The 23,730-nt window shown below is 43.4% G+C and overlaps 2 protein-coding genes and 1 long non-coding RNA gene across 6 annotated transcripts; 1 reads left to right on the forward strand and 2 right to left on the reverse strand.

The window, feature by feature from the left end:
• Positions 1–397: 397 nt before the first annotated feature.
• Positions 398–23,438, reverse strand: LOC114797446 (uncharacterized). Of its 3 annotated transcripts, XM_028992419.1 has the most exons (6): positions 23,127–23,436; positions 22,892–22,992; positions 22,338–22,481; positions 22,143–22,267; positions 21,984–22,041; positions 398–576 (listed from the first exon to the last, which is right to left on the reverse strand). In XM_028992419.1, the coding sequence occupies exons 1-6, from the start codon at positions 23,196–23,198 to the stop codon at positions 447–449; spliced, it is 630 nt and encodes a 209-aa protein (XP_028848252.1). In that variant the 5' UTR covers positions 23,199–23,436; the 3' UTR covers positions 398–446. The 3 variants fall into 3 exon arrangements, with proteins under 3 accessions (XP_028848252.1, XP_028848251.1, XP_028848253.1); XM_028992420.1 differs by lacking the exon at positions 21,984–22,041 and having other exon boundaries at positions 444–576; positions 23,127–23,435; XM_028992418.1 differs by lacking the exon at positions 21,984–22,041 and having other exon boundaries at positions 22,143–22,481; positions 23,127–23,438.
• Positions 4,915–9,455, forward strand: LOC114797466 (uncharacterized). Its single transcript, XR_003750862.1, has 5 exons — positions 4,915–5,036; positions 5,444–5,571; positions 6,734–7,000; positions 7,259–7,531; positions 8,002–9,455. It is a non-coding gene; the product is annotated as an uncharacterized LOC114797466 (long non-coding RNA).
• LOC114797411 (zinc-binding protein A33-like) lies at positions 16,162–20,197 on the reverse strand. Of its 2 annotated transcripts, XM_028992365.1 has the most exons (7): positions 20,155–20,197; positions 19,559–20,005; positions 19,263–19,358; positions 18,909–19,139; positions 17,744–17,766; positions 17,545–17,663; positions 16,162–17,282 (listed from the first exon to the last, which is right to left on the reverse strand). In XM_028992365.1, the coding sequence occupies exons 2-7, from the start codon at positions 19,958–19,960 to the stop codon at positions 16,738–16,740; spliced, it is 1,416 nt and encodes a 471-aa protein (XP_028848198.1). In that variant the 5' UTR covers positions 19,961–20,005; positions 20,155–20,197; the 3' UTR covers positions 16,162–16,737. The 2 variants fall into 2 exon arrangements, with proteins under 2 accessions (XP_028848198.1, XP_028848197.1); XM_028992364.1 differs by having other exon boundaries at positions 19,559–20,191.
• Positions 23,439–23,730: the final 292 nt, after the last annotated feature.

Here is a 23,730-nt window from a genome sequence, read left to right on the forward strand (position 1 = left end):
TTTTTCTCATTCTTATGTACATCAGGACAAGAGTTTAATCCAATTTAGACTCGTATCTGAACTACATTTAGCCAGTTTGTGTTTTAATGTGCAATTCTCACTCAGCAGGACTCGTGCCACTGCAGAGGTGTCAGCTTTAGATGTGGGGAATGTTTCCACCCACTTTGACCACATGTCTACTAAGCAATATTTGACCTTTTGGCAGGAGAGAGCTCAATGAAAATCAGCATCACGTGCTCAAAAGGCCTAGATGGAGCTGGATGTGCGGCTTGTTGTGTGTTTTGTGTCTGTTTTTCTACAGTATGTGAAGCGCAAATCATACCTGATTGACAGTATTCATACATGATTGACAGTATTCTGTGCAAAAGCAGTGAAATCTTTTGTGAACCAATGAGTCGCAATAGCAGCCATCATCCCTCCTTTTGACACATGATCCAATCCATGGGTCAATTTAACATAAATGGGCAATTTAAGCTACTGAAGTTAGTTGAATGGAAGAAGCAGCGCTGGCCTGAATCAGAGTTAGAAGTGGTGAACGTGCTGCAGTCTTCGCAGCTGCATTCGCTAGTGCATTTCCTGCAGAGATGGGATCAGAACTGTTAGTAAGAGTCATACATTTACACACACAAATCTGGCTTGGAAGCTAAATCAGATTTAAGAGACCCTCCGTGTTAAAAAACAGGGTACCAAAGTCATAAAAAAGTCAAAAACAACATCAAAAGCATAACGTGAATCAGTGTAGATGGTGACAGTTTGTTTGGAAGGGAAGCGGGAATACAAAAACCCAGATTCCAAGGTGGAGTGGGCATCACAGAATGCATATCCAACGCAAGAAGAACCATCAGGTAGGAAGAAAGCCGATCCATCCACAAAGAGAACAAAATTCAGGATAATCGACTGTCAAGAGGTCAGGTCTAGGACAGCATGAAAAAGTTCAGATTTACAATTCCCCTTCCTGTTCTGTGTGGAGAAGGGTCGCTAGGTGAAGAGAACATTGAGAAGACCTCATAATATCTTGCAAAAGTTGAACAGGTCCCTGTAGTGAAAGTATTTTTATATACAGGAAATTTGTGAATACTGCCACACTGCTGTGACTTGGTCACAGGAAAAAACGTGAAATTAACAGTTGCCGATAAAGTAACATCGAAATTGCATCAGAAACCCATGTAGCATCTTACTTAAAAAAAAAAGGCAAGTTGCCCCTCCCAAAAATAAATAATCAAACAAATAACTAAAAGAATGCATGAAAAATCAGCTACAGGACGCAGCGAATCCCCATGTGCTTGTAGGAGAACAGAGGTCATACGGCCATATTTATGGAGGGCTCGTCAAGCCTAATGTGGGTGGGGATTGCAGGGCCTTCTCTGCATCAGGGTTCCACAGTACCTGAGAAGACGTGGATTTAGAATGAGTGAGGGCTGTTACAGGCTTTTAGAATTCGGAAAAATTTGGAACAAACATTCTACAGTAGGAACAAAAGCCAATAAATGACAACGACTGTTTTACAGTAACATGGTGAGGAACTTGTTGGATGGCTGTGAGGTGTTTGGATGAGAGGCCTTTGCCTTTTTCACTAATAATATGACCTAGAAATGTAAGTGATTTGGAGCGTCTGGCTTTGTGACCTTCTGCTGCCAGGTGGTGCAGGAGAACAACAGTGTCTTGCACACAGGCGGAACGGGTGGGGCTGCACAACAGCAAATCGTCTACATATTGGAGTAATGCTGAACCTGAGGGCGGAGAAAAAGAAGACAATGAAGCTGCCAGAGCTTGGTTGTATACTGTGGGGGATTCACAAGAGCCCTGAGGCATCATCATGGGGGTATAACTCTTCACATCAACCTGAAACGCAAACCAAAACTGAGCATCGGGGTGGACAGGGACAGAAAAATGCATTTCAACTACTTAGACTCGGGGAATATTTTCCATCAAGGTGTAAGGATTTGGTACAGCAGCGTTAACCGAGGTCAAATCTTGAACACATCTCCACTCTGGCTGAGCGGGAGGAGGCCTGTATTTCTTCACAGGAAGAACAGGAGAGTTAACAGGGGAGTCATTACATGGCACAATAATTCCTGCCTTTAAAAAGGCTTCAAGCACCGGAGGAATGCCTGCTATGGCTTCTGGTCTAAGGGGGTACTGTGCCCCGTGTGGGCGGTGGTGAGACTTTGGGGTCACAACAAGGGGCTCGCAGTTTTTTATTAAGCCAACATCGTGTTTGTGAGTGGCCCAGACAGAAGAAGGGATTGTAGCCAAATCAGGGGGTCAGATGGAGAAAGAGCTGTAAATAGACAGATCTTAGACATAAAACAGAAAAAAACAGTCCAGTCAGTCAAAGTCCAGTCAGTTGTGTCACAACATGATTTTACCAGTGAAACGTGGTAACTTTTTTTTATTATTTAAATTCTCTTGGTCTGGGTTCAAGGAAACAAAAAGGGACCAGCGCAAAAAGGGGCTGGACAAAAATACTGGCACCCTTTCAAAATTGTGGATAAAAAAGCATGTGATGCTCACCTGGGGCAAGTAACAAGTGTGGACGTCTCTCTGGGCATAATCGAAAGTGACAGGTTGCAACACAGGTTTGTCCGGAATGTGATTAAGAAGCACCAAACAAGTTGGTGCAAACTATCCGTCAACGTTTAAATGAAATGAAACACTAAAGTGAAGTGATTATCACATGTGATAAACAGCAGCACAGCACACGGTGCACACAGTGAAATTTGTCCTCTGAGTGAGCAGTGGGCAGCCATGACAGGCGCCCGGGGAGCAGTGTGTGAGGACGGTGCTTTGCTCGGTGGCACCTCAGTGGTACCTTGGCAGATCAGGATTCGATCTGACAACCATCTGATTATGGTTGTAAGCAAGACTACAGTTTCCCAAAAAGTACTTGAGGAAACCAAAATCCTGTCTTGTGGACAGATGATAGAGCTTTTTGGTAAAGCACATCAGTCTACTGTTTACCGAAAATGGAATGAGGCCTTCAAAGAAAAGAACACAGTACCTACACTCAAACATGGTCACAAACAAAAAAAGTCAAAACAAAAAAAGAAGGAAAAAAAAGTGACATAATGTCTCACATATTTCCAAAAATGGGCTGGACAAAAATACTGGCACCATTTCAAAATTTGTGGATAGAACAGATTGTTTCAAGCACGTGATGCTCTCCTGGGGCAAGTAACAGGTGTGGACGTGTCAACAGAAGCGACAGGTTGCAACAGAGGATTGTCCGGAATGTGGATAAGAAGCACCAAACAAGTTTCAACTAAATTCAAGCTGTCCTGCAGCATCAGTCAGTGCAAACTATCCATCAACGTTTAAATGAAATGAAACACTTTGGCAGGAGACCAGGAGAACCCCACTGCTGACACAGAGACGTAAAAAAGTAAGACTACAGTTTCCCAAAAAGTACTTGAGTAAACCAAAATCCTGTCTTGTGGACAGATGATAGAGCTTTTTGGTAAAGCACATCAGTCTACTGTTTACCGAAAATGGAATGAGGCCTTCAAAGAAAAGAACACAGTACCTACAGTCAAACATGGTGGAGGTTCAATGATGTTTTGGGGTTGTCTTGCTGCATCTGGCACTGGGTGACTTGACTGTGTACAAGGCATCATGAAATCTGACGATCACCAAAGGATTTTGGGTCATACTGTAGGGTCCAGTGTCAGAAAGCTGGGTTTGCATTTGAGATCTTGGGTCTTCCAGCAGGACAATGACCACAAACATATTTCAAAATGCACCCAGAAATGTCTCGAAATGCACACAGAGCACTGAATCACCCGGACTTTACTGTGTGCATTTGGTTGGTCTTAACTGCAAAGATAAAAATGAACAGTGCGGTTCTGAGGGGAGGGATGCATGTCAAGTCTACGGTGCAACGCTAGGGCTTTTATTTTTACATTTACATTTACAGCATTTACCAGACGCCCTTATCCAGAGCGACTTACAATCAGTAGTTACAGGGACAGTCCCCCCATGGAGACACTCAGGGTTAAGTGTCTTGCTCAGGGACACAATGGTAGTAAGTGGGGTTCAAACCCGGGACTTCTGGTTGTGTGTGTTACCCACTAAGCTACCACCCATTTTTAGGGCTTTTTATGGCCATCTTGGGATTGGTTGACCTTTAACACAAACATGTCAAGGGTCAACCCAGTTGGTGACCACACCCCATACTGCCACACATGATTAATAAAGAGCGTGTTATGACAGGGACTATGACACCATAACAATATAACACCTGCGAACTGTGAATGTGACCACAGCTGGGCCAGTGGTGGCCTAGTGGCCATTCCGGTTCGAATCTGTGCTGTGTTCCACGTTGACAATCACTTCAATTTCCCTTTAAGCTACAGTCATGGCCAAAATTGTTGGCACTGTTAAATTTCCCCAGAAAATCAGGTATTTCTCACAGAAAAGTATTGCATGAATACGTGTTTATTCCCTTTATGTGGAACAAAACAAAAACAGGAGGAAAGAAAAGGGACATAATGGTGACATTGGGTGGTAGTAGCCTAGTGGTTAACACACTCGCCTATGAACCAGAAGACCCAGGTTCAAATCCCGCTTACTACCATTGTGTCCCTGAGCAAGACACTTAACCCTAAGTTGCTCCAGGGGGGGACTGTCCCTGTAACTACTGATTGTAAGTCGCTCTGGATAAGGGCGCCTGATAAATGCCATAAATGTAAATGTAAATGGTGACAAAAAAAAGTGACAAATGGGCAAATCTGCTTTTTGTTTCCTCCTGTTTTTGTCTTGTTCCAATACACATAAAGGGAATAAACATGTTAATATAATACTCTTCCGTGAGAAATACTGTTCTCTACAATGACCATTCATGCTGAGGCAGGACTCCTTCCAGACACGCCCGCTTTCCACAAGACACAGGAAGCTAGTAGAACTATTCAGTCTGTGCGGCGCGGCGTGGGAAGCGGGTGTGCGTTTAATAATCGGTCGTGAGAATACAGTACTAGAAAAAAGTCCGCAGTTCACGATGAACCCAAGACAGAAGTTGCTGGCGAGGCTGTCCAGTCGAGGTGGGCCTGAGCCCCGCCGCTCATAAAGCGGGGTGCTACTTTTTCTTCATGTCCTAAGATCTCAGCGCTCACTTTTTTGTGTTGTCTTGACTTGTTTTGTAAGACAAGGCCGAGGAGACTTTGCACAGCTCGGTACTCGGCGCATTCAGGAATCTGATCCTGATTCCTCATTTGAACGAGGGGGTTTGTGTCAACAGCACCAGCCCAACCAGACTAGACAACTTCCACCAGTGACACTTTTATGGCAAAAAATATGAATATTTAGTTATATTAGTTATTGACTGGATCAAACAGAGGAAGTGGGAATTCTAAAATTATTTTTTTTTTGCTGGCGTCCTGTGTCTTGTGACGTGATCTCCTGGAGGTGACAACTCCCTTCACTGTTTCTGAACTTCATTAATATCCAGGAAAAAGCTGGGTGAAAAAGTGGAGAACCGGGACCACAAGTACTGGGTGGGCGTCCTGCCCCTCACACTAAACTGTAAATGGCTCTGGATTCTGCTAGCAGCCTTCATACAGCTTTCAATAAGTTCCGGTAAGTAAGGAATTAAATGATAATTAGTGCGGGTTTCCTGGCGGTTAATAGGTGGGTTTCAGGAAGGTGGTTCTGATGGAGGGAAGTAAAACACAGGAAAACGTGGCAGAGAGTCTGTATTGTACGGATTTAGACCCACTGTATAGCAATAGAGGCAACTAATTAAAAATATATGTTGGATGAGAAGATGAGTGAGTTTTTGACGGAAACCGAACGAGTCCCCAGCCGCGCCTTCTCTTTACATTTACGGCATTTATCAGAATTAATATCTGTAGTTACAGTCTTCTCCTCCACCGGCTTCCATTACACTTTAAATATATGGTTCATTAAATATATGGCTTTGCAACAACCAGAATGCCAGATATTTGTGTTTTATCAAATGTTTAATGTTTAGATTATTTTTGGTGCTTGGATTAACATATTACCAATAATAATCTAACATTATAAGTGAAATGACTTACTAACATACAAAATATATAACCTGCTTTATATGGCTTATAAAATATTTCATTTTAAGGTACAAAACAAAACCATATCAATTTGACCAAAAGGTTCAATATTTTCAAGATTCAAGATTCAAAATTGGTTTATTGTCAGTACAACAGTATACAGAGTACACCGTGTATTGAAATAATGTTTCACACAGGCCTCGCAATAGTGCAATCATAAAAGAAAGATATGTATATACACACTAAACTAAACTATATTAACTAAAACTAAAGCTTAAATAGGGTACAGGTTATCTTTTAGTGGAACTTTTCTGTACAATGAACAATTATTTAAATTATTTATAGTGAAAAACATAGATAAACATTGCTTAGGGAATCACAAAAAAATTTATATTTTATGTTTTCTGACTTATCCGGCGCCACTGTCACCATTTGCTTGCATTTTAGCATGTTTACTTTTTACTAGCCTCATTCCTCTTTTTATCTATTTTTTTTTATCTATCAGCGGTGGTCTAGAGGTTAAATACAGAGGACACATTTCACCGTGTCACTGTGTGCTGTGCTGCAGTGTTTCACAATGACAATCACATCACTTTCGCTTTTCTGCAGAAAAGCTGTAAAAGAGCAACAAAATATTACCAGCTTGATATGTATCACTTATTTTATTTATGAGAACATATTAAAACTGATTGTAATGTTAAATTTTTGTACAGAACATCACAGTCTGGAGTTCCTGTCCACAATACAGCAGGATCTGGACAGATTTAATCAGACGACTGTGTTTGACGGTGAAACCGTCTTTTATTGTGATGATAACGGACTGAGAGACGAACCCAGACAGGACTGGGTCCATCAAACATTCAATACTGAAGATCTGAAGGAAAGACGGGACTTCTGTAGGGATCAGTACCAGGAACAAGTAACACGATTTGAGGAAATCCTGGAAATAATCACTGATACAACCGATACAAAATTTACAGGTTGGTAAATTAAAGACTATTTTACCATATATTAATACACAATACATAATAAATGAACGTCTTTTACAATAAGTTACAATAAGTTAATTATAATGCATTATAATTAAACATGTTCATTATGTAAAAATGTATTTATGGTTATTTTCACAAACATTTACGGTGTAGAATTATAAATGTCCAGCATCATCTGGTGTTCACTAAAATAATCATTGTTCAAATTCTAACCATAATTCAGAAATATACTGTAAATTATTGCAGGTTTTGTCCAGAGACGCCGCAGCTGCAATGGCAACAGGTCAGAGGTCACAAGTTTTGACAAATGGCGTCTAAATGGTGACGACTTTCTGACCTTCAACACCACGACCCAAACATGGGAACCTGATTCTGAACTGGCTGCTCCAGTAGCTTCAAACTGGAACCAGAACAGTTACTGGAATCTTGTAGATGGTGAATTCAGCCAGAACTGGTGCAGAAAAATCCTTCATGTGTTTGTAGAGAAGAAAACAGCAGGGAGGAAACATCAAGAAACAGGTAAGAATCAAATACAATACAGAGCTGGTTTTTATCTTACAGAAAGCAGCTCAACAAATTACAACACTGTCATTATTATTATTTATGGGTGTTAAAAATTGTGGTGCACTTTATTCTAACTGTTCTACCTCATTCTACGTGTCTTTAGACACATGCGCTATATAATATGCACTTTACTTTTATTAAATTTTTATTTACAGTTTACACACTGGGGCAGTGGTGGCCTAGCAGTTAAGGAATTGGCCCCGTAATCAGAAGGTTGCGGGTTCAAATCCTGATCCGCCAAGGTGCCACTGAGCAAAGCACTGTCCCCATGCGCCTGTCATGGCTGTCACATCATTTATCATTGTTTATCTGGTTTGCTCCAAATGTTATCTTACTGTAATTGTATAGTGACAATAAAAGCATCACTCTATCTGTCTATCTATCTAGTGCTCTAGTGATTTTCAAAACTTAATTTCTGGTTACAGATGTATTAGACAAAGAGACCATCACCGTTTGGAACTGGACGAAAGTGGTCGTGATTGTGGTCGTGGGTCTGGTGCTTGTTCTTTTCTGCCTTGTTGCCTGTTACATCAGACGAAATAAATATATCAAGAGCTGATCAGAGGTATGACTGATAGAAGTCAAATCCTGAATTGTCAAGGTACCACAAACAAACACACCCACACACACTGCTAACCAAGCACCTTTCATTGCTCCCCACTGCTCACTACTGGGGATCATGTTCACTAGGCAGGGTCATAGCTCAGCAGCAGATTTGTAAGTTGAGTGGGTGAAGATTTGGCTATAAAGGTGATAAAATTATACATGTGTGTGTGTAGAGCTGCTCTTGTATTCATGGTTGTTCCAACTTTCCTTAAAGGGCAACATCACATCAGGAACGTTGAAGAGAACAATCACCATCAAGTCTTTTTATCTAACAGCAGTATATTAGGAGAAGTATATTACTCTGGCGAGGTCCTGCTCCATCCCACTGGAAGAAGCGCCGTTGAACTCGAGGGAAACACAGTAGGCAGCTGACCAGCTGAAGGTCTTCCTGGACCTGAACAACGACTGGACCCTCGCCATTCCGCACCCGGCGGACTCTTTTCTTCCGCACTCTTGCAAATATGCTAGGTTCTTGTGGTCCGTTAATACTAGAAACGGGTGAGCTGCCCCTCCAGCCAGTGGCGCCATTCCTCCAGTGCTAGTTTTATGGCCAGTTCCCTGTTTCGCTCAGCAGGGTTTAATCTGATGGAGAAAAGGCACAAGGCTGTAGTTTATTGTCATGGGGATTCGTTGGTATAGAACTGCTCCCACGCAGAGACTAGATGGGTGGAGCAAGATTGGAGCCGTGGTGAAGAGATATTTGAGTTTGAGAAAGTCCTGCTGAGCCTGGGGGTTCCATCAGAGCCGTGTTGGTTTGTCCTTGAGCAGGGACATCATGGATTGTGCCACCTTGCTGAAGTTACGGACAAAACGACGGTAGAAATGAGAGAACCCGAGGCATCCCCCAAACAAGAGGTGTCAAAAGCCAGCAAATGGCTTGAGGTGACATGACGAGAAAGACAAGGCAGAGACATCAAGGGACAAATTCTGATTGGTCTGTTCTCTTGAGGGCTGAGAAGCTCTTCTCTCTTCCTCTTTCTCTCCCTGTTTCTCGAGGTCCAGGCTGCCACTCTGCAGGTTGGTTCCTGGCTTTTTTCTCTCTTCCTCTATGTAACATCAGATGAGTGTTTTTAATACACAACTTGCTGCTTTTTTACACGGTTGTTTTATTCGCTGTCTTTCTCTTTGTCTGTGTACAGCAATTTTGCCAACTGTGTTCCTACCTCTTCTTACTTCACTTATAAAGTGAAAATGACGTGTAAAATTATAAACTTGAATGCTGTGATTGTTATTGAAGGTTATTGAATAATAAATAAAAAGTGGATGCAATAGAGTCCTCATACTCGCCCTTCACTAAGCCCCCTAATTCACACCACAGGAACCTGAAACTACCACCTGAGCAAGACAATGACAACACAAGTATATTCTGAACATTATTCTGTATATTCTGTGTCAGTTATCACAGTTACACATACACACATTCTGACAGGCTGGTTAATAAATAAATACAATAACAGCAGTTCATGTTTTATATGTGGCGGGTCGAGAAACTGACACCACACAACCATAAATTTAACGTGGGGTTCTCAGAACAGCTGGGTTTTTGTTTCCTCATAAAATAAATAAATAAATAAATAAACATGGACCCCTGGTTTCAATTAACAGATAACAAAGATAAAATAAAATACAATGTCCAAAATAACAGTATCCAGAAATTCACAGTATTCAAAATAACAGAACCAAAAAGAAAATACGACATCCAAAATACGGCAGTGGCCTCTGACTGCACAGTTAAACACAGAAAATTAGATTCATTTCAATTAAACAAAACAGAAACAGAAATTATGGCGTAGCCTCTGCCACTTACGTCTCAGGTTCCTTAGAAACTCTTTACATCGTTGCTTGCAATGGCTTATGCCACACACCACGGCACTAAAGAAAACACATACCGTCACATGTCTGAAAATAGACATTAACAAGAAATCTGCGCATTTCGTCGGCACACAACACATCCATTTTATGCATTTTAATTTTAATTCCGCTCGCGGTTACACCTTAATGAAAGCATTTCTTTAATACCGCCAGATGTATAACTCTGTGTGTTTCCATAATTACATAGCGTAACGCCGAAACTCACGTATCGTGCTCCGTGGACACAAGAACGTTTTTCACTCCTCAGCAATACCGAGTTCGCTACACCTCGCCATGTGCGCCCGCACCGCCCCGGAACTACCTGTGGAGGCCGGAAGATACAACCTGAGCCCTCACTTCACAGTGACCCAGTGATCTTCCACCACCCATGGGCAAAAATGCGTACATTACTTAGATCAGGAGAAATTGGAATTTCCCACCCGCTTACATATACTATTACAGATTCGGCATGCCAGGAACTTCAAGAAGGTCCCCTCCATGTCTAGTTCTTGCATTTTCCAGATGCCCTTATCCAGAGCGACTTACAATCAGTATTTCCATGGACAGTCCCCCCCTGGAGACACTCAGGGTTAAGTGTCTTGCTCTGGGACACAATGGTAGTAAGTGGGGTTTGAACCTGGGTCTTCTGGTTCATAGGCCAGTGTGTTACCCACCAGGCTACTACCAGCCTAGTTCTCGCCTATCTGCCGCCATTCTACATGGTCCAGGTTATAACCATCTTCTCCTGCTCTTTATGGTCTTTAATGTGTCAGTGTTTGGTTATGTGAACATGTCCTGGCATGTCGGTGCAGTGCAGGTAGGACAACAAAACTGGTTTAAGAGACCAGACCGGGAACAGAGCAGGAACACATTCTGGACAAGTACAGGCGAGGACAGTTAATGAAAAAGATGAGGAATTGGGACATGACAGAACATGGTTACTGAGGGAAGTGCCAACGCAGCGCTGCGTATGACACTTTAGTCATGAATGTAACTGATGAGAATTTTCTCTTCCAGGATAATTTGCATATTAAACATTAATGTCTGAAAGTTGAGTCGTGTCAACTGGACTTTCTTTCTTTAATGTCGGGACGTTTCATTCTGCATCCACAGAACTTTGTCCATCTGAGGAAAGTTGGCTTGTGACCCAAAAGTTTCCATTTTTCCTCATTAATCTGCATCATGAGAATTAAAGGTAAATGTTCCATGCAGTAAGCAAGCATAATGTAAAAAGAGCTAATAAAGGAAAAAGTTTGATATATTACTGTTATATGTTCTCACTGTGTGCTTTGTTCATGGTTTTAAACAGAATTGTAAATGCAGTGAAATGTTTGCAGCTGTAAATATTCCTTTGATTCACTTTTTTGGCCAACAAAACTATAAAATATTTCAGGCAGTTCCAACTACCATGCACTTTTTTAGGAAGTGTAGGTGGAGCAGGTACAAGGAATACTGTGGTGTGTAACATGTGATGATTGGGGTCATTTTTTTCAAGAAATTAAATATCCAGTTTTAATGACGAGTTAAGAAGAGGAAGTGGGAAAAGGTTTTGCCGGTTTCCCCTGGTGGAGTTCGATCGGCTGCCCTTTCGGTCTGACAAGTGGCCCTTTGAACAAGACAGTTTTTTGTTTCTTTTTATAGTTTTATATTTTCTTTACTTTCTTTTTGATCATATCTATAATCGCCTTTTGCTATACCAAACAGGTAATGATCACCCCACATCTGGTCCATGTCACTGATGTGGATGTAAAATACTCTTAAATACACCATTACTTTATGATAATCAAATTGGTCTCATTATGCAGATGTTATGCAGATGATACACAACTGTTCATCTTCATCAAGACATTCATATACAAAAAAAATTAAACCTGTTTACAAGACATTAGATGAAGCACAACTTCATCACACTAAACTCTGAAATATTGTTACTTGGACCTAGAGAAGGTCCAAGAAGAAACCCATCTGACCTCTCAGTCAACATTGATGGGAATCCTACCACCATATGAACGACCGTCAAAAACCTGGGAATCCCAATAAAGTGATCTGTCTTTCGATAGCACATAAGCAACATCAGCAATATCTCACCTCCACAATATTTCAAAGCTAAGATGGACTCTGTTTGGACAATGTGAAGAATGGACTATGGCAATGCTCTACTGTCACGTCCCTGTCTAGGGGTCAGGAAACATGACAACAAACGAGGGGAATGTGTGCAGTGGGAAGACACAGATACCGAGCCCAAGTGAAATATTGTGCTTTTATTTACAGTGAGTAGTGAACAACCAACCCAAACCAAAAAGTGCTATATACAACAACTACACAATTCACAGGACAACACACCATGAAAGGAGAGACAAAACAAATACTCAACAAAACCACAACTAACCACACAACAACTCTTATCCAACCCCAAAACTCCAAAACTCTCCTCTCGCTTCCTCCTCCTCCGGTTCCACAACAATGAGCTTTGAATGGTGGCAGGAATGGTCCTTATGTAGTTCCCCCAGCGTGTGGGGACGGGACCTTCATCAAGGGGACCTCAGTGGCACCTTGGCGGCTCGGGATTCGAACCCACAACCTGCTGATTATGAGTCCTTAAAATTACCATTTTATTCAGAAAAGTTGGTAACACTTGTTCTAAACACGTTTTAATGGATGGACAACACTTTTTTGTCAAAGAGAGTTGAGATTAATAACTGCAAAAGCCCATAAGAGATAATATCATATCACGTTTCTGTTTGTTGCTGTCGAGAGATGACATTTTGTCCTGAAATGTTAAAACCGGGCATATTTTACGTTAAAAAAAACCTTTTGTTAGTATTTTAGTTTTTGAGAATGGTCTTTCTAAAATGCAAATTTAGGATGAAGGTAGCCTGGTTTAGTTGAAAGTCAATGTGCTGACATACACTTGGGTTCAGCCCAGGTTGTCCTATCATGCTTATTTATGCTACAAAGTTTCATTATATAGTTTGTCATGTCCATTGTGGAAATGCATATTAAATAGATTTAATGTGATTTTAGTCAGAATATGTATTGTACATTGAATTTATAAAACTGTCTTGGCTGTGGAGGAACATTCAGTTAAGAATTTAATTGCTGCTTGTACAATGCAAAACCAAAAAAGTGTTTGGTAATTGTTCCAGTTTGGAGGACGAGATTTCCACATACTGGCGTGTTTTATGTGTTTTAAGTCCACAACAGTCAGTTAAAACAGTGCAAAGAATTATTTATTGTCATTTGTCACTGGCCAAGTTCGGGGACGCATTCGCAGGCATGCTTGGAGCGGGTGGACAAGTCGCCGTACTGGGAGAGGAGGACCGGAGGCGCTTGGCCGGTGATGGCCGGAACGGGAGTGTGGCAATGGAAGTGCCGCAGCGCGGTGGGGAGGGAACTCTGATTGGGGGGGTAACGGAGAAGATCGTATTAGCAAAAGGGGGCAGGCAAACACAAGGTCAATGGCGGGCGAAGGTCGTGGTCACAATGGACAATCCGATTAGAGATAATCGTCACAAGAGGGGCAGGCAAAGTTCTAGGTCGGGAACAGGCAAAGGTCGTGGTCATGGATATCAATCAGTCGGGCGTGGGGAAATAAGGCTGGCGTCTATGGAAATAAATTCGTCAAAGAGCGGGCAGTGTCTCCTCAGTGTCACCGAGCTTTTATACTCTCACTTCCGTTTCCGGGTTGGCGTCTCTCCGAACTGCCGCACCACTTCCTGGATGACTACGCCGGCGGTTTGGGCAGCTGTAGGGAGTCCCGGCAGGGCGATGATCCGGGCCATCTTGGAAAAACGGTCAACCAGCACCATGATGGTGGTCATACCTCTGGGTCTTGGCAGTCCCGTGACAAAATCCAGTGAGACATGGGTCCATGGGTGATGGTGGCGAGGCAGGGGAAGTAGAAGGCCTTGTGGCCTCTGCGTCCCAGCCTTGTGTGATGCGCAGGTAGGACAGGCTGTGACATATGCCTGTACATGGCTCGAGGCATGGCTCGAGGTGGGGGGTGGTGTGCATGATCAGCAACTACTTCTTGTATTAGGGTCCAGTGCACGGGGGCCAGTAGAAAGGGCTGCAAGAGTATGGGAGGGGACGGATTGTCCTCTGTCTCTGGGACATATCAGCGGGACAGGGCATCCGCCTTCGCGTTTTTTGTGCCAGGGATATAGGATACAGTGAACTCGAACTGCGTGAAGAACAGAGGCGTTGGGCATTTTGCAGTCCACCCCTTAAAAGGGGTGGACTGCACCCTCCAGCCAATGGCGCCATTCCTATAGAACTAGTTTTATAGCAAGGAGTTCCCGGTTCCCGACATCATAGTTTTGCAAAGCAGGGTTGAGTCGCCGAGAAAAGAAGGCACAGGGGTGCAATTTGTTGTCCTGGGGATTGCGTTGTGACAGGACTGCTCCTATCCCTAGACTAGAGGCATCGACTTCCACGATGAACAGGAGTTGGGGGTCTGGATGGAGCAGGATGGGAGCCGTGGTGAAGAGCTGTTTTAGTTTGGTAAATGCCTCCTGAGCTAGGGGGTTCCATCGGAGTGTGGTGGGTTTGTCCTTGAGGAGGGAAGTCATGAGTTGGGCCACTTTGCTGAAGTTGCGGATGAATCGGCGGTAGAAGTTGGCGAATCCCAGGAATTGTTGGAGGTGTCGGATGGTGGTGGGCACTGGCCAATCAGCGACTACCGTGGTCTTGACTGGGTCCATGGCGATTGTGGACTGATGTGGAAGCCCAGGAAGGAAATTTCGGTGGCGTGGAAAGTGCTTTTTTCCTACTTGACGAAGAGACGGTTCCGTAGGAGACGCTGGAGGACTTTTCCTGGGAGATGTGGGTCGAGAGCTTGGGTGAGTAGATGAGGATGTCGTCTAGATAGACGAACACGAACCGGTCTAACATGTCATTAACGAGCGCCTGGAAGGCGGCGGGGATGTTGGATAGGCCAAAGGGCATGGCCAGATATTCGTAGGGCCCAGACAGTGTGATGAAGCCGGTCTTCCACTCGTCCCCCTCCCGTATCCGAACGAGGTGGTAAGCATATCGGAGGTCCAGTTTTGTGAAGACGGTGGCTCCTGCCAGTAGTTCAAATGCGGTATTCAGGAGTGGGAGTGGGTACCGGTTCTTCTTGGTTACCGCATTCAGTTTCCTGTAATCGATGCACGGTCGCAGTCCCCTGTCCTTCTTCCCCACAAAAGAGGTGGTTGGGGAGACGGCTCTCTGGGATTCCCTACTTGGGATGCTGCCACTGCGACCCAGACCCGGATAAGCGGACGAAGACGTAGGTTGATGTACTCCACTCCTGTATATGGTAATGTACAGCTTGGTACTTTGTATTGGTGGTAGTAGGGTAGTAGAACCAGAGGACTCAGGTTTAAATCCCACTTACAACCATCGTGTCCCTTACCCTGAGTGTCTCCAGGGGGGGACTGTCCCTGTAAATACTGATTGTAAGTCGCTCTGGATAAGGACGCCTGGTAAATGCTATAAATGTAAATGTCTGCACTGGAGCCCCCCAGGGCTGTGTTTTGAGCCCCCTGCTGTACTCCCTGTACACCCACGGCTGTGCAGCCTCTACAAACTCCACCATCATCATCAAGTTTGCTGACGACACCATCGTGGTGGGCCTGATCTTCGACAACGACGAGACGGCCTACCTGGAGGAGGTTGGAAATCTGAAGAATTGGTGCCAGAGGAACAATCTCCACCTTGTCAGCAAGACAAAGGAGTTAATAGTGGACTTTAGTACCAAGCAGGAGAGGACCTACCAGACCCCTGTCATCAACAGGAGCCCAGTGGGGAGAGTGGACAGCTTCCATTACCTCGGTGTTTACATCACGCAGGACCTGTCATGGTCCTGTCACCTCAACACCGTGGTGAAAAAGGCCCGGCAGCGTCTCTCTGTGCAGCATTGGTCTGTCAACTACCTCACACGACTCATAATCAGTTACAAGACTGCTCTGACACTTTTACACTTTACAAGCTCTGTTGCACTGCGGGCTCGTTTACGTTCTTTATTGTAGTTAAATTGTATTCGGCCACCGCGCCATTCTTTATTTGTGTTTATTGTTTGTTTAATAATAAAACCCATTCCCAGAATTCTCAGACCTCTGCGCTTCCTTCCCCCGTAAGTCCGTAGTCGTGACAGCAGCACAGCACATGGTGTCACAAAGAAATGTGTCCTCTGAATTGAGCCCATCACCCTTAATGATCAGTGGCAGCCCAGAAAAATAAAACATTTATAACACAAAAATGTGGAAAACTGGACTGGATCCTTCTGGGAACATCTGCTGCTTTGGAAATGACGCCTCTCAGGGTCAAACAGTGAGAATTTACAATACGATATTCTACCATATTCAAGCCTAGTTATTTAGATAAAAACACGATTTTAAAATACAAACCCGGCCACTAGATATGAACATGCCAGAATATTTCTTCTGAGCAAGACACTTAACCCTGAGTGTCTCCAGGGGGGGACTGTCCCTGTCACTACTGATTGTAAGACGCTCTGGATAAGGACGTCTGGTAAATGCTGTAAATGTAGCAGCTGCTTCCTTTCAACTACAGCACTGATACCATCATCATCATCATCATCATCAAAAACACCCCAAATATGAGTTTTATAGACTGACAAAAAATTAGAAAAACAACCATCAGACTCTGGGACTCGTTTCTGTGATGTTTAAAACCCAGAAACTGATGCAGCATCATTTTCATCTCTGATGTTCTACTGATACATGAACCTTCACTGGTAAGATCCTCAGAGGAGAGAGTTTACAGACAGTATCAAAGTACGGAAAGACTCTCTCAGTGAAAGTGTGTGTGAGAGTGTGTAGATGTGTGTTATTAACAGCATCAGAGAACGACAAATTTCCTCCGTCCCAGTCCAGCGTCACTCTGATCTTCTGCAGCTTCCTGTTAACACTGAGGAGAGTCGCTGGCTTCGGTGTAGAACCTGCTCCATATTTACCATCATAATAATCCATATACCAGATTCCACTCCTGCTGAAAACGTCCCCCTTCCTCTCTGCAGTTTCTGTCATGACACCCAGTAAACAGCGTGTATTTCCCCCGACATCAACATCCCAGCAGTGAGTCCCTGAGTTGAAGCCCTCAGATCCCAGAACAGCTGCATACAGATCAAATCTCTCTGGATTATCAGGAAGATTCTGTCTCTCATCACTGAATGTCACACTGGTCAGATCTTCAGACAGGACGAGTAGTGGATGAGCAGTGATGGGATTCAGAGTCACAGGAGCTGAAGAGAGAAAAACACACACATGAGGTTTGGTAGAGAAGATACAGGTCTGATATTTTATATTCAGAAGTTAGGATTGATATGACTGAATAAACACAAATATTGTTATTTATTAATACATGTTTCTGTTTATGATAACTCATTATAGTAAACAATCTCCAGCATCTTTCTCAGACTGTAAACTTTGCTGCAGTTTCTATGCTATCATCACAAATTCATTATTCTAATTATTATTACATGCACGTGTGTGTGAGAGACTCACTATAGTGAATAATCTCCTGCATCTTCTCCCAGACTGTGAACTTCAGGTTCTCCAGGTGTTTCTCCACATGGATCAGGGCTCCTGAAAGCCTCTCTGGATGCTCCAGGCTGCACTGGGTTCTGGAATAACATTCAGGAGTCAGAGCTGCTGTGGGTTTGGGTTCAGAACCACAGAGATGATAGAGAAGCCTGTCAGTTACCTTGTAATGGTGGTTCTGTAGTTCTGAGAAACAGGAATATGCCAGTTATTATTAATAAGCAATGCCAGATCAGAGGCAGCAGCTGAACAATATAGAGAATTGTCTGAAGGACATTAGACAGTGGATGCTCATGAACTCTCTCCTGTTAAACCCTGACAAGACAGAAGCTCTCATACTTGGGCCTCAAGCAGCCAGGCATAAACTGGCTGACTACACCATAACCCTGGATAGTCTTTCTAATTCACCAAGTACTGAACTAAAGGGTCATTGATGCAGGTCTCTCATTCAATTCGCACGTAGATAATGTCACTAGAATAGCATTCTTTCACCTTAGAAATATTGTGAAAATAAGAAATATAATTTCAATGCATGATGCAGAAAAGTTGGTCCATGCATTTATTACATCAAGGTTAGATTACTGCAATGCATTACTGTCTGGATGCTCTAGTAGGTGCATGAGTAAACTCCAGCTAGTACAGAATGCTGCAGCCAGAGTTCTAAGTAGAACCAGGAAATTTGACCACATCACCCCAGTCTTACAATCACTGCACTGGTTACCCATCAAATTTAGGATTGACTACAAAATCCTACTTTTGACCTATAAAGCTCTAAATGGTCTCGCCCCACAGTACCTGAGTGAACTTTTAGTTCTTTACAAACCGCCACGCCCCCTTCAATCAATGGGTGCGGGGTCACTACTGGTACCAAAGGTGCAGAAGGTCACAGCTGGGAGCAGATCCTTCTCCTAAACTAAACTTTTGTTAAAGTCCTAGACCCTCATTTCACTTCACTTTGACGCAGTGTCAATTATAAAGTCCAGTTTATCACAGAGTCCATCTGTTAGTGTTAAATTAATTTTTTCGTTCTTTCTTTCCTATTGTACAAATCATCCCCAACCCTGCACTGACACCAACTGCAGGCTCACTCTACCCTGAAAGGGGGTCCCTCTCTATATCACTCCTTCCCAAGGTTTCTTCCTTTCTTTTTTCTCTCTCCTACAGTTTTTCCTTGTATGCAGAAGGGTCAAGTGTGGGGGTGTCAACTGTAGGGCCTGTCAAAGCCCATTGAGACATACTGTATGTGATTTTGGGCTTTATAAGAAATAAATGCTGTTGTTGTAATAAAATCTATAAAAATCCTGGTAGAGCAAGAACAGTCTTGGTACCTGCAGGAATGAGACGTCTTCAGCTTCCATCTCCTCTTCTACGGCTCTGATTGTGTCTGAAAGAGATGATATCTCTCTACTCATCTTCTCCATCTTCTCCTTCATCATCTGACTCTTCTGCTCCTCTTCCTCCCTCAGTGCTGCTATCCTGGCTGCTTCTTCATCTCGTAGAAACTGGTGAAGCTTCTGAAACTCCTCCTTAATCCTCCTCTCTGTGTGTTGGGTCTGGATCTGTGTGTGATTAACGTTGATATTGTTAATATTCTGTTTACAGTCTTTGTTCTTATTGCTAAATTGTAGCTGTACAGTATTATTTATATTCAGTGTTTGTAATGTTGTATTTTATTATTTTACTTGAATCTTCTCTGCTGTTTGATTCCAGGTAAGTTTAACGTCTTTAAAGATCTCCAGCGTCTCCTGTAGGGGCTTCAGTTTCATCTTCAGATTCTCCTAAAAAAAACAGGAAGATTCATCATGTAACAGACCTGAAACCTTCAGCTCAGTATTGGGTTTGTTTTAAAAGTGTGTTGCTAGAAAATATTATTATATATTTAAAATAATATAAAAAATTATCATATATTTAAACAGGTTCATGAAGACAAAAGTTTGACTGATTATACCGACCATAACTGTATAATTTTTGATGATACCTTAAATTCCACTGCTGCTTCATCTACAGGCTGGAATCTGTGGTTTCTGTGTTTGGCTGAATCCCGACACACAAAACACACAAGCTGCTGATCCTCCAGACAGAAGAGTTTGAGTTTCTCACCGTGTTGACTGCAGAGAACCTCAGATCCTGCTGAAGATCTCTGGATCTTTTCTACTGAGAAGGACTCACACAGGTTCTTTAAAGCAAGATTAGGAGGAAGATCTTCTTTTGAGCTCCTTCTCCTACAGACTGGACATTCTCGAGATCCTTTACTCTCCCAGAACTTCTGCAGACAAACTTTACAGACGCTGTAGCTACAGGACAGGATGAGAGGATCCTTGAAGATTTCACAGCACACAGGACAGGAGAGATTCTCTTCTGAGAAAGATTTTGAAGCCATTTTCTTTTCCAAAGACCAGACCTGCTGGTTTAACTTTTACTTTCACTGTTGAGAAGAATCTTGACTGTAACTCGTTTTATTCCATCTATAATCCTCACGATCAAAATCTGCAGCACTGCAGCTTACTTCCAGTTTACAGAATATTAGTTTGTACTGTAACATAACATGGAGTTTACAAATGTTGAATAAAATACCTGAACGGCAGGATCTTCACTTCCTTCTTCTGGAAAAGCGAACAGAGGGAGGAGCTTTGTTCTATAAAACTTGTGATTGGTCAGTATTGTTCATGTTCACTGATTGGCTGGGAGCTTTTGTTTGGATAAAAAGAACATGCAGCCCAAAAATAAGAGTTATGAGCAGTAGATAGAAAATGAATGAATTTGTGGACTGGATACCTGGACTTCAGCAACTTCTGCCCCAGAGATTGGACAGTCTATACCCAGGTATATCAGCTCTGGTTCCTCCTCGGAATGCGCGTTGGTGGGATAGAGTAGCTCCTCAAATTATTCCTTACACTGCCTGACTATAGCCCCAGTCGACATCAGTAGCTCCCCATACCCACTGTAAACAAGCAAGTTGCTGCCTTCCTCTCCTGAGGCGTCAGATGGTTTGCCAGAACCTCTTTGGAGCCGATCGGTAGTCTTTCTCCATGGCCTCAACAAACTCCTCCCACGCACAAGATTTTTCCTTGGCAACTTCCACTACTGCACCCCACTTGGCCGTCCGGTACCTGTCTGCTGCATCCATGCCCCATAGGCCTCCTTCTTCAGCCTGATGGCTCCCCTAACCTCTGGTGTCCACCAGCGGGTACCGGGGTTACCGCCACGACTGGCACTGGCCACCTTGCAGACCACAGCTAGCAACAGCCGCCTCAAAGCAACATTCGGACTCAATGTCCCCGACTGCTCTCGGGACGCGGTCAAAGCTCTTCCGGAAGTGGGAATTGAAGATCATCTTGACAGGATGTTTCCAGCAGACCCTTGGCATCTTCTCCATGGCATCTTCCCCTGCCATCTGATCCAACTCAACACCAGGTGGTGATCAGTTGACAGCTCCGCTCCTCTCTTCACCCGAGCGTCCAAAAATTTTGGACTGCCAAAATTCCTGCCTCGGTCTGCCACCTGATCGACACCAGAAACTCCATGTTCCTCCTGCGGGTGGTGGCTCCTTATCCAGGCAACGGTCATCTGTAAACTGGACTATTGTAACTCTCTCCTGGCTGGAGCCTCTGCAGTCACCATAAAACCACTCCAGATGGTCCAAAATATGGCAGCCCAGCTCATCTTCAACCAGCCGAAACACCCCCACGTCCCGCCTCGGTAGCTGCTCGCATTGAGTTTAAATCCTTGATGATGCCTACAGGGCTGTAAATGGAAGTTCTCCCTCTTACACCAACACACTACTAGCCAGATACACTCCTGCACGCCCTCTCAGATCTGCACATGAAACGAGACTAAAAATTCCCTCTTCACGGGGTCTCTGGTCCCAACCGTCTCTCTTCTCCTTCGTTGTCCCTGGCTGGTGGAACAACTTGTCCTGCTCCATTCAACTAGCCGAGACAACCACCACCTTTAAGAAGCAGCTGAAAACCCACTTGTTTAAAAAGAATTTCAGACGAGTCCAACACTAACACACACACTGCACAAAAAAACGAAATAAAAATCGTCCAGAACGTAACAATTCCCCAGCATGTTCTATTCTTGACAAGTTGGGCCTTATCAGGGCTCTTAGTTTTGTAACTCAAAATCTATAGAAATCGAATGAAAATTGCTGTTGTCCTCTTGTAAGTCGCTTTGGATAAATGCATCTGCCAAGTAAAGTAAAGTAAAGTAAAGTAAAGTAAAGTAAAGCAGTGTATCAGATCCATTGCAAGCATTATATTCAACTTTTTTATTGTGTGAAAGTCCCTGTTTTTATTTGCTGCACATACAATAAAAAAATGCAGGAATTACAATCATTACAAATAATTAAATCAATAACATGACATCTCATTAATTGCTTTGTAGATAAATGTGATCACTACTTCCTCTTTTTAGTTTCCCGTGGCCTGGTCTCCTTCGCTGGCTTCTGTTGCTTTTGGTCTTCAGATGACAGAGACAGGAAGATGATGATATTATTTATTGATAAGCTGCGATTGGTGTAGATTTGGGGTCTATTATAAAAAGTACTCTACTTTACTGACCGCTTCTGGAGGAGCTCTGATGTTTCCCTGCTGCTGCTGCTGGTATTCTGGGGTTTCGTGATGTTGGTCGTCTGGACGTCAGGTCCACCTCGACCTTCAGGAGGTTCTCCCTGCTCTCCCTGATCCTGCACCGGGAAAACACGGCGGGATTTATTACAGACGCCCAGACTTAAAGGAATAAAAGATGAACAGGACCTGTTTATGTCGGCCAGCACGTCCTGCAGCTGCTGGGAAAGTTTGGTCTTCTGCTGCACCGTTGCAGCCAGGTCCACCAGAGCCTCGGGGACGCCGTCTTCTGTCTGCATCTGCAGGAGCATCCGCCGGCCCATCTCATCCATGCTTGGTTCAGGGGACCAGAAAGTAGTTATCAGAGGAGATAAAAGGACCTGGTGTAGACCTGAACACAACCTAGATGTTCTTCTCACTTGACACCAAAAGCTCAGGTCAAACCAACCAGGAACCAAATACATCTGCATTCACAGAAGAACCTTCTAAAAATGAATTATTTCTCATGTGTGTTGGTCAGTCGCTGATTTAATCTAAAATCCCATTTTTTAATCTAAATGTTCTTCAAATGTTCTACATTTTAATCTACATGTTCTTCTCACTGGACACCAAAAGTTCAGGTCAAACCAACCAGGAACCAAGTACATCTGCACTCGTGGAGGAACCTTCTAAAATGAATGATTTCTCATGTGTGTTTTGGTCGGTCGCTGATTTCTTCATAAATCCCATTTTTAAGGACGCACCACATCTTGATCTCCTCCTCCGCCTTCCTCCGCTCGTCTACGGTTTCCTGCAGCGTCTGTCTGGTGTCTGTGATCGCGTCTTCCAGCTGCCTCCTCAAACTCTACAGAAGATGGGAGGAAAACGTGGAGGTTCAACGTGGAAGTTCTACCTGGAGGTTCTACCTGAAGGTTCTCTGACACCGCCGACGGGCGAACTAATCTCTGGTTTAATAAACGACGTGTTGACGGAACTCACGTCGAGCTCCTTCTCGTCGCAGGAGGAGAGATCTACTCGAGAAAGCGAGCAGGAGGAGAAGGTGGAATCCATTTCTCTCCTGCAGCAGGAGCCGAGTTGCCAGATCCAGCGATAAAAAACGCCCGTAAATTTCGAATCTGGCAACCACCTTAAATCCGTCTCCACAGTAATGCCTGTTTATGGTTTTTATTCGACATTAAATATGATGTGTTAACCTTTTATTAATAAAAGTGTAAACAGGTGCAACTTTTTTGTATTTGAATATAGATTTTATTGATGTGACGGACTAATAACTGGTAAAAGTTATTTTATTTTCTGTATTAGACAATGTTTGATCCAGTTTAAAGTACTACATCATCTGCACTACTCAGCAATTTACTTTTTTTTTTTACCTACGATGTCACCAAGGGCCAGCTACTTTACTTTACTTTTTTTTACCTACGATGTCACCAAGGGCCAGCTACTTTACTTTACTTTTTTTACCTACGATGTCACCAAGGGCCAGCTACTTTACTTTACTTTTTTTACCTACGATGTCACCAAGGGCCAGCTATTTTACTTTACTTTTTTTACCTACGATGTCACCAAGGGCCAGCTACTTTAC

This window comes from Denticeps clupeoides, chromosome 9 (genome assembly GCF_900700375.1).
Source record: "Denticeps clupeoides chromosome 9, fDenClu1.1, whole genome shotgun sequence".
In the NCBI taxonomy this organism is placed as follows: Eukaryota; Metazoa; Chordata; class Actinopteri; order Clupeiformes; family Denticipitidae; genus Denticeps; species Denticeps clupeoides.

What these genes read in the sequence shown, in the direction of transcription:
- LOC114797411 (XM_028992365.1), bottom strand. Translation starts at nt 19,960, where the DNA reads ATGGCTTCAAAATCTTTCTCAGAAGAGAATCTCTCCTGTCCTGTGTGC. An exon ending in AAACAGCAGAGAAGATTCAA is followed by an intron (nt 19,140 to 19,262) that starts GTAAAATAATAA and finishes AATCACACACAG; the next exon opens with ATCCAGACCCAACACACAGA. An exon ending in GCAGGAGATTATTCACTATA is followed by an intron (nt 17,283 to 17,544) that starts GTGAGTCTCTCA and finishes TTCTCTCTTCAG; the next exon opens with CTCCTGTGACTCTGAATCCC.
- LOC114797446 (XM_028992418.1), bottom strand. Translation starts at nt 23,198, where the DNA reads ATGGATTCCACCTTCTCCTCCTGCTCGCTTTCTCGAGTAGATCTCTCC. An exon ending in GCGACGAGAAGGAGCTCGAC is followed by an intron (nt 22,993 to 23,126) that starts GTGAGTTCCGTC and finishes CATCTTCTGTAG; the next exon opens with AGTTTGAGGAGGCAGCTGGA. An exon ending in GAGGAGGAGATCAAGATGTG is followed by an intron (nt 22,482 to 22,891) that starts GTGCGTCCTTAA and finishes CCCTGAACCAAG; the next exon opens with CATGGATGAGATGGGCCGGC.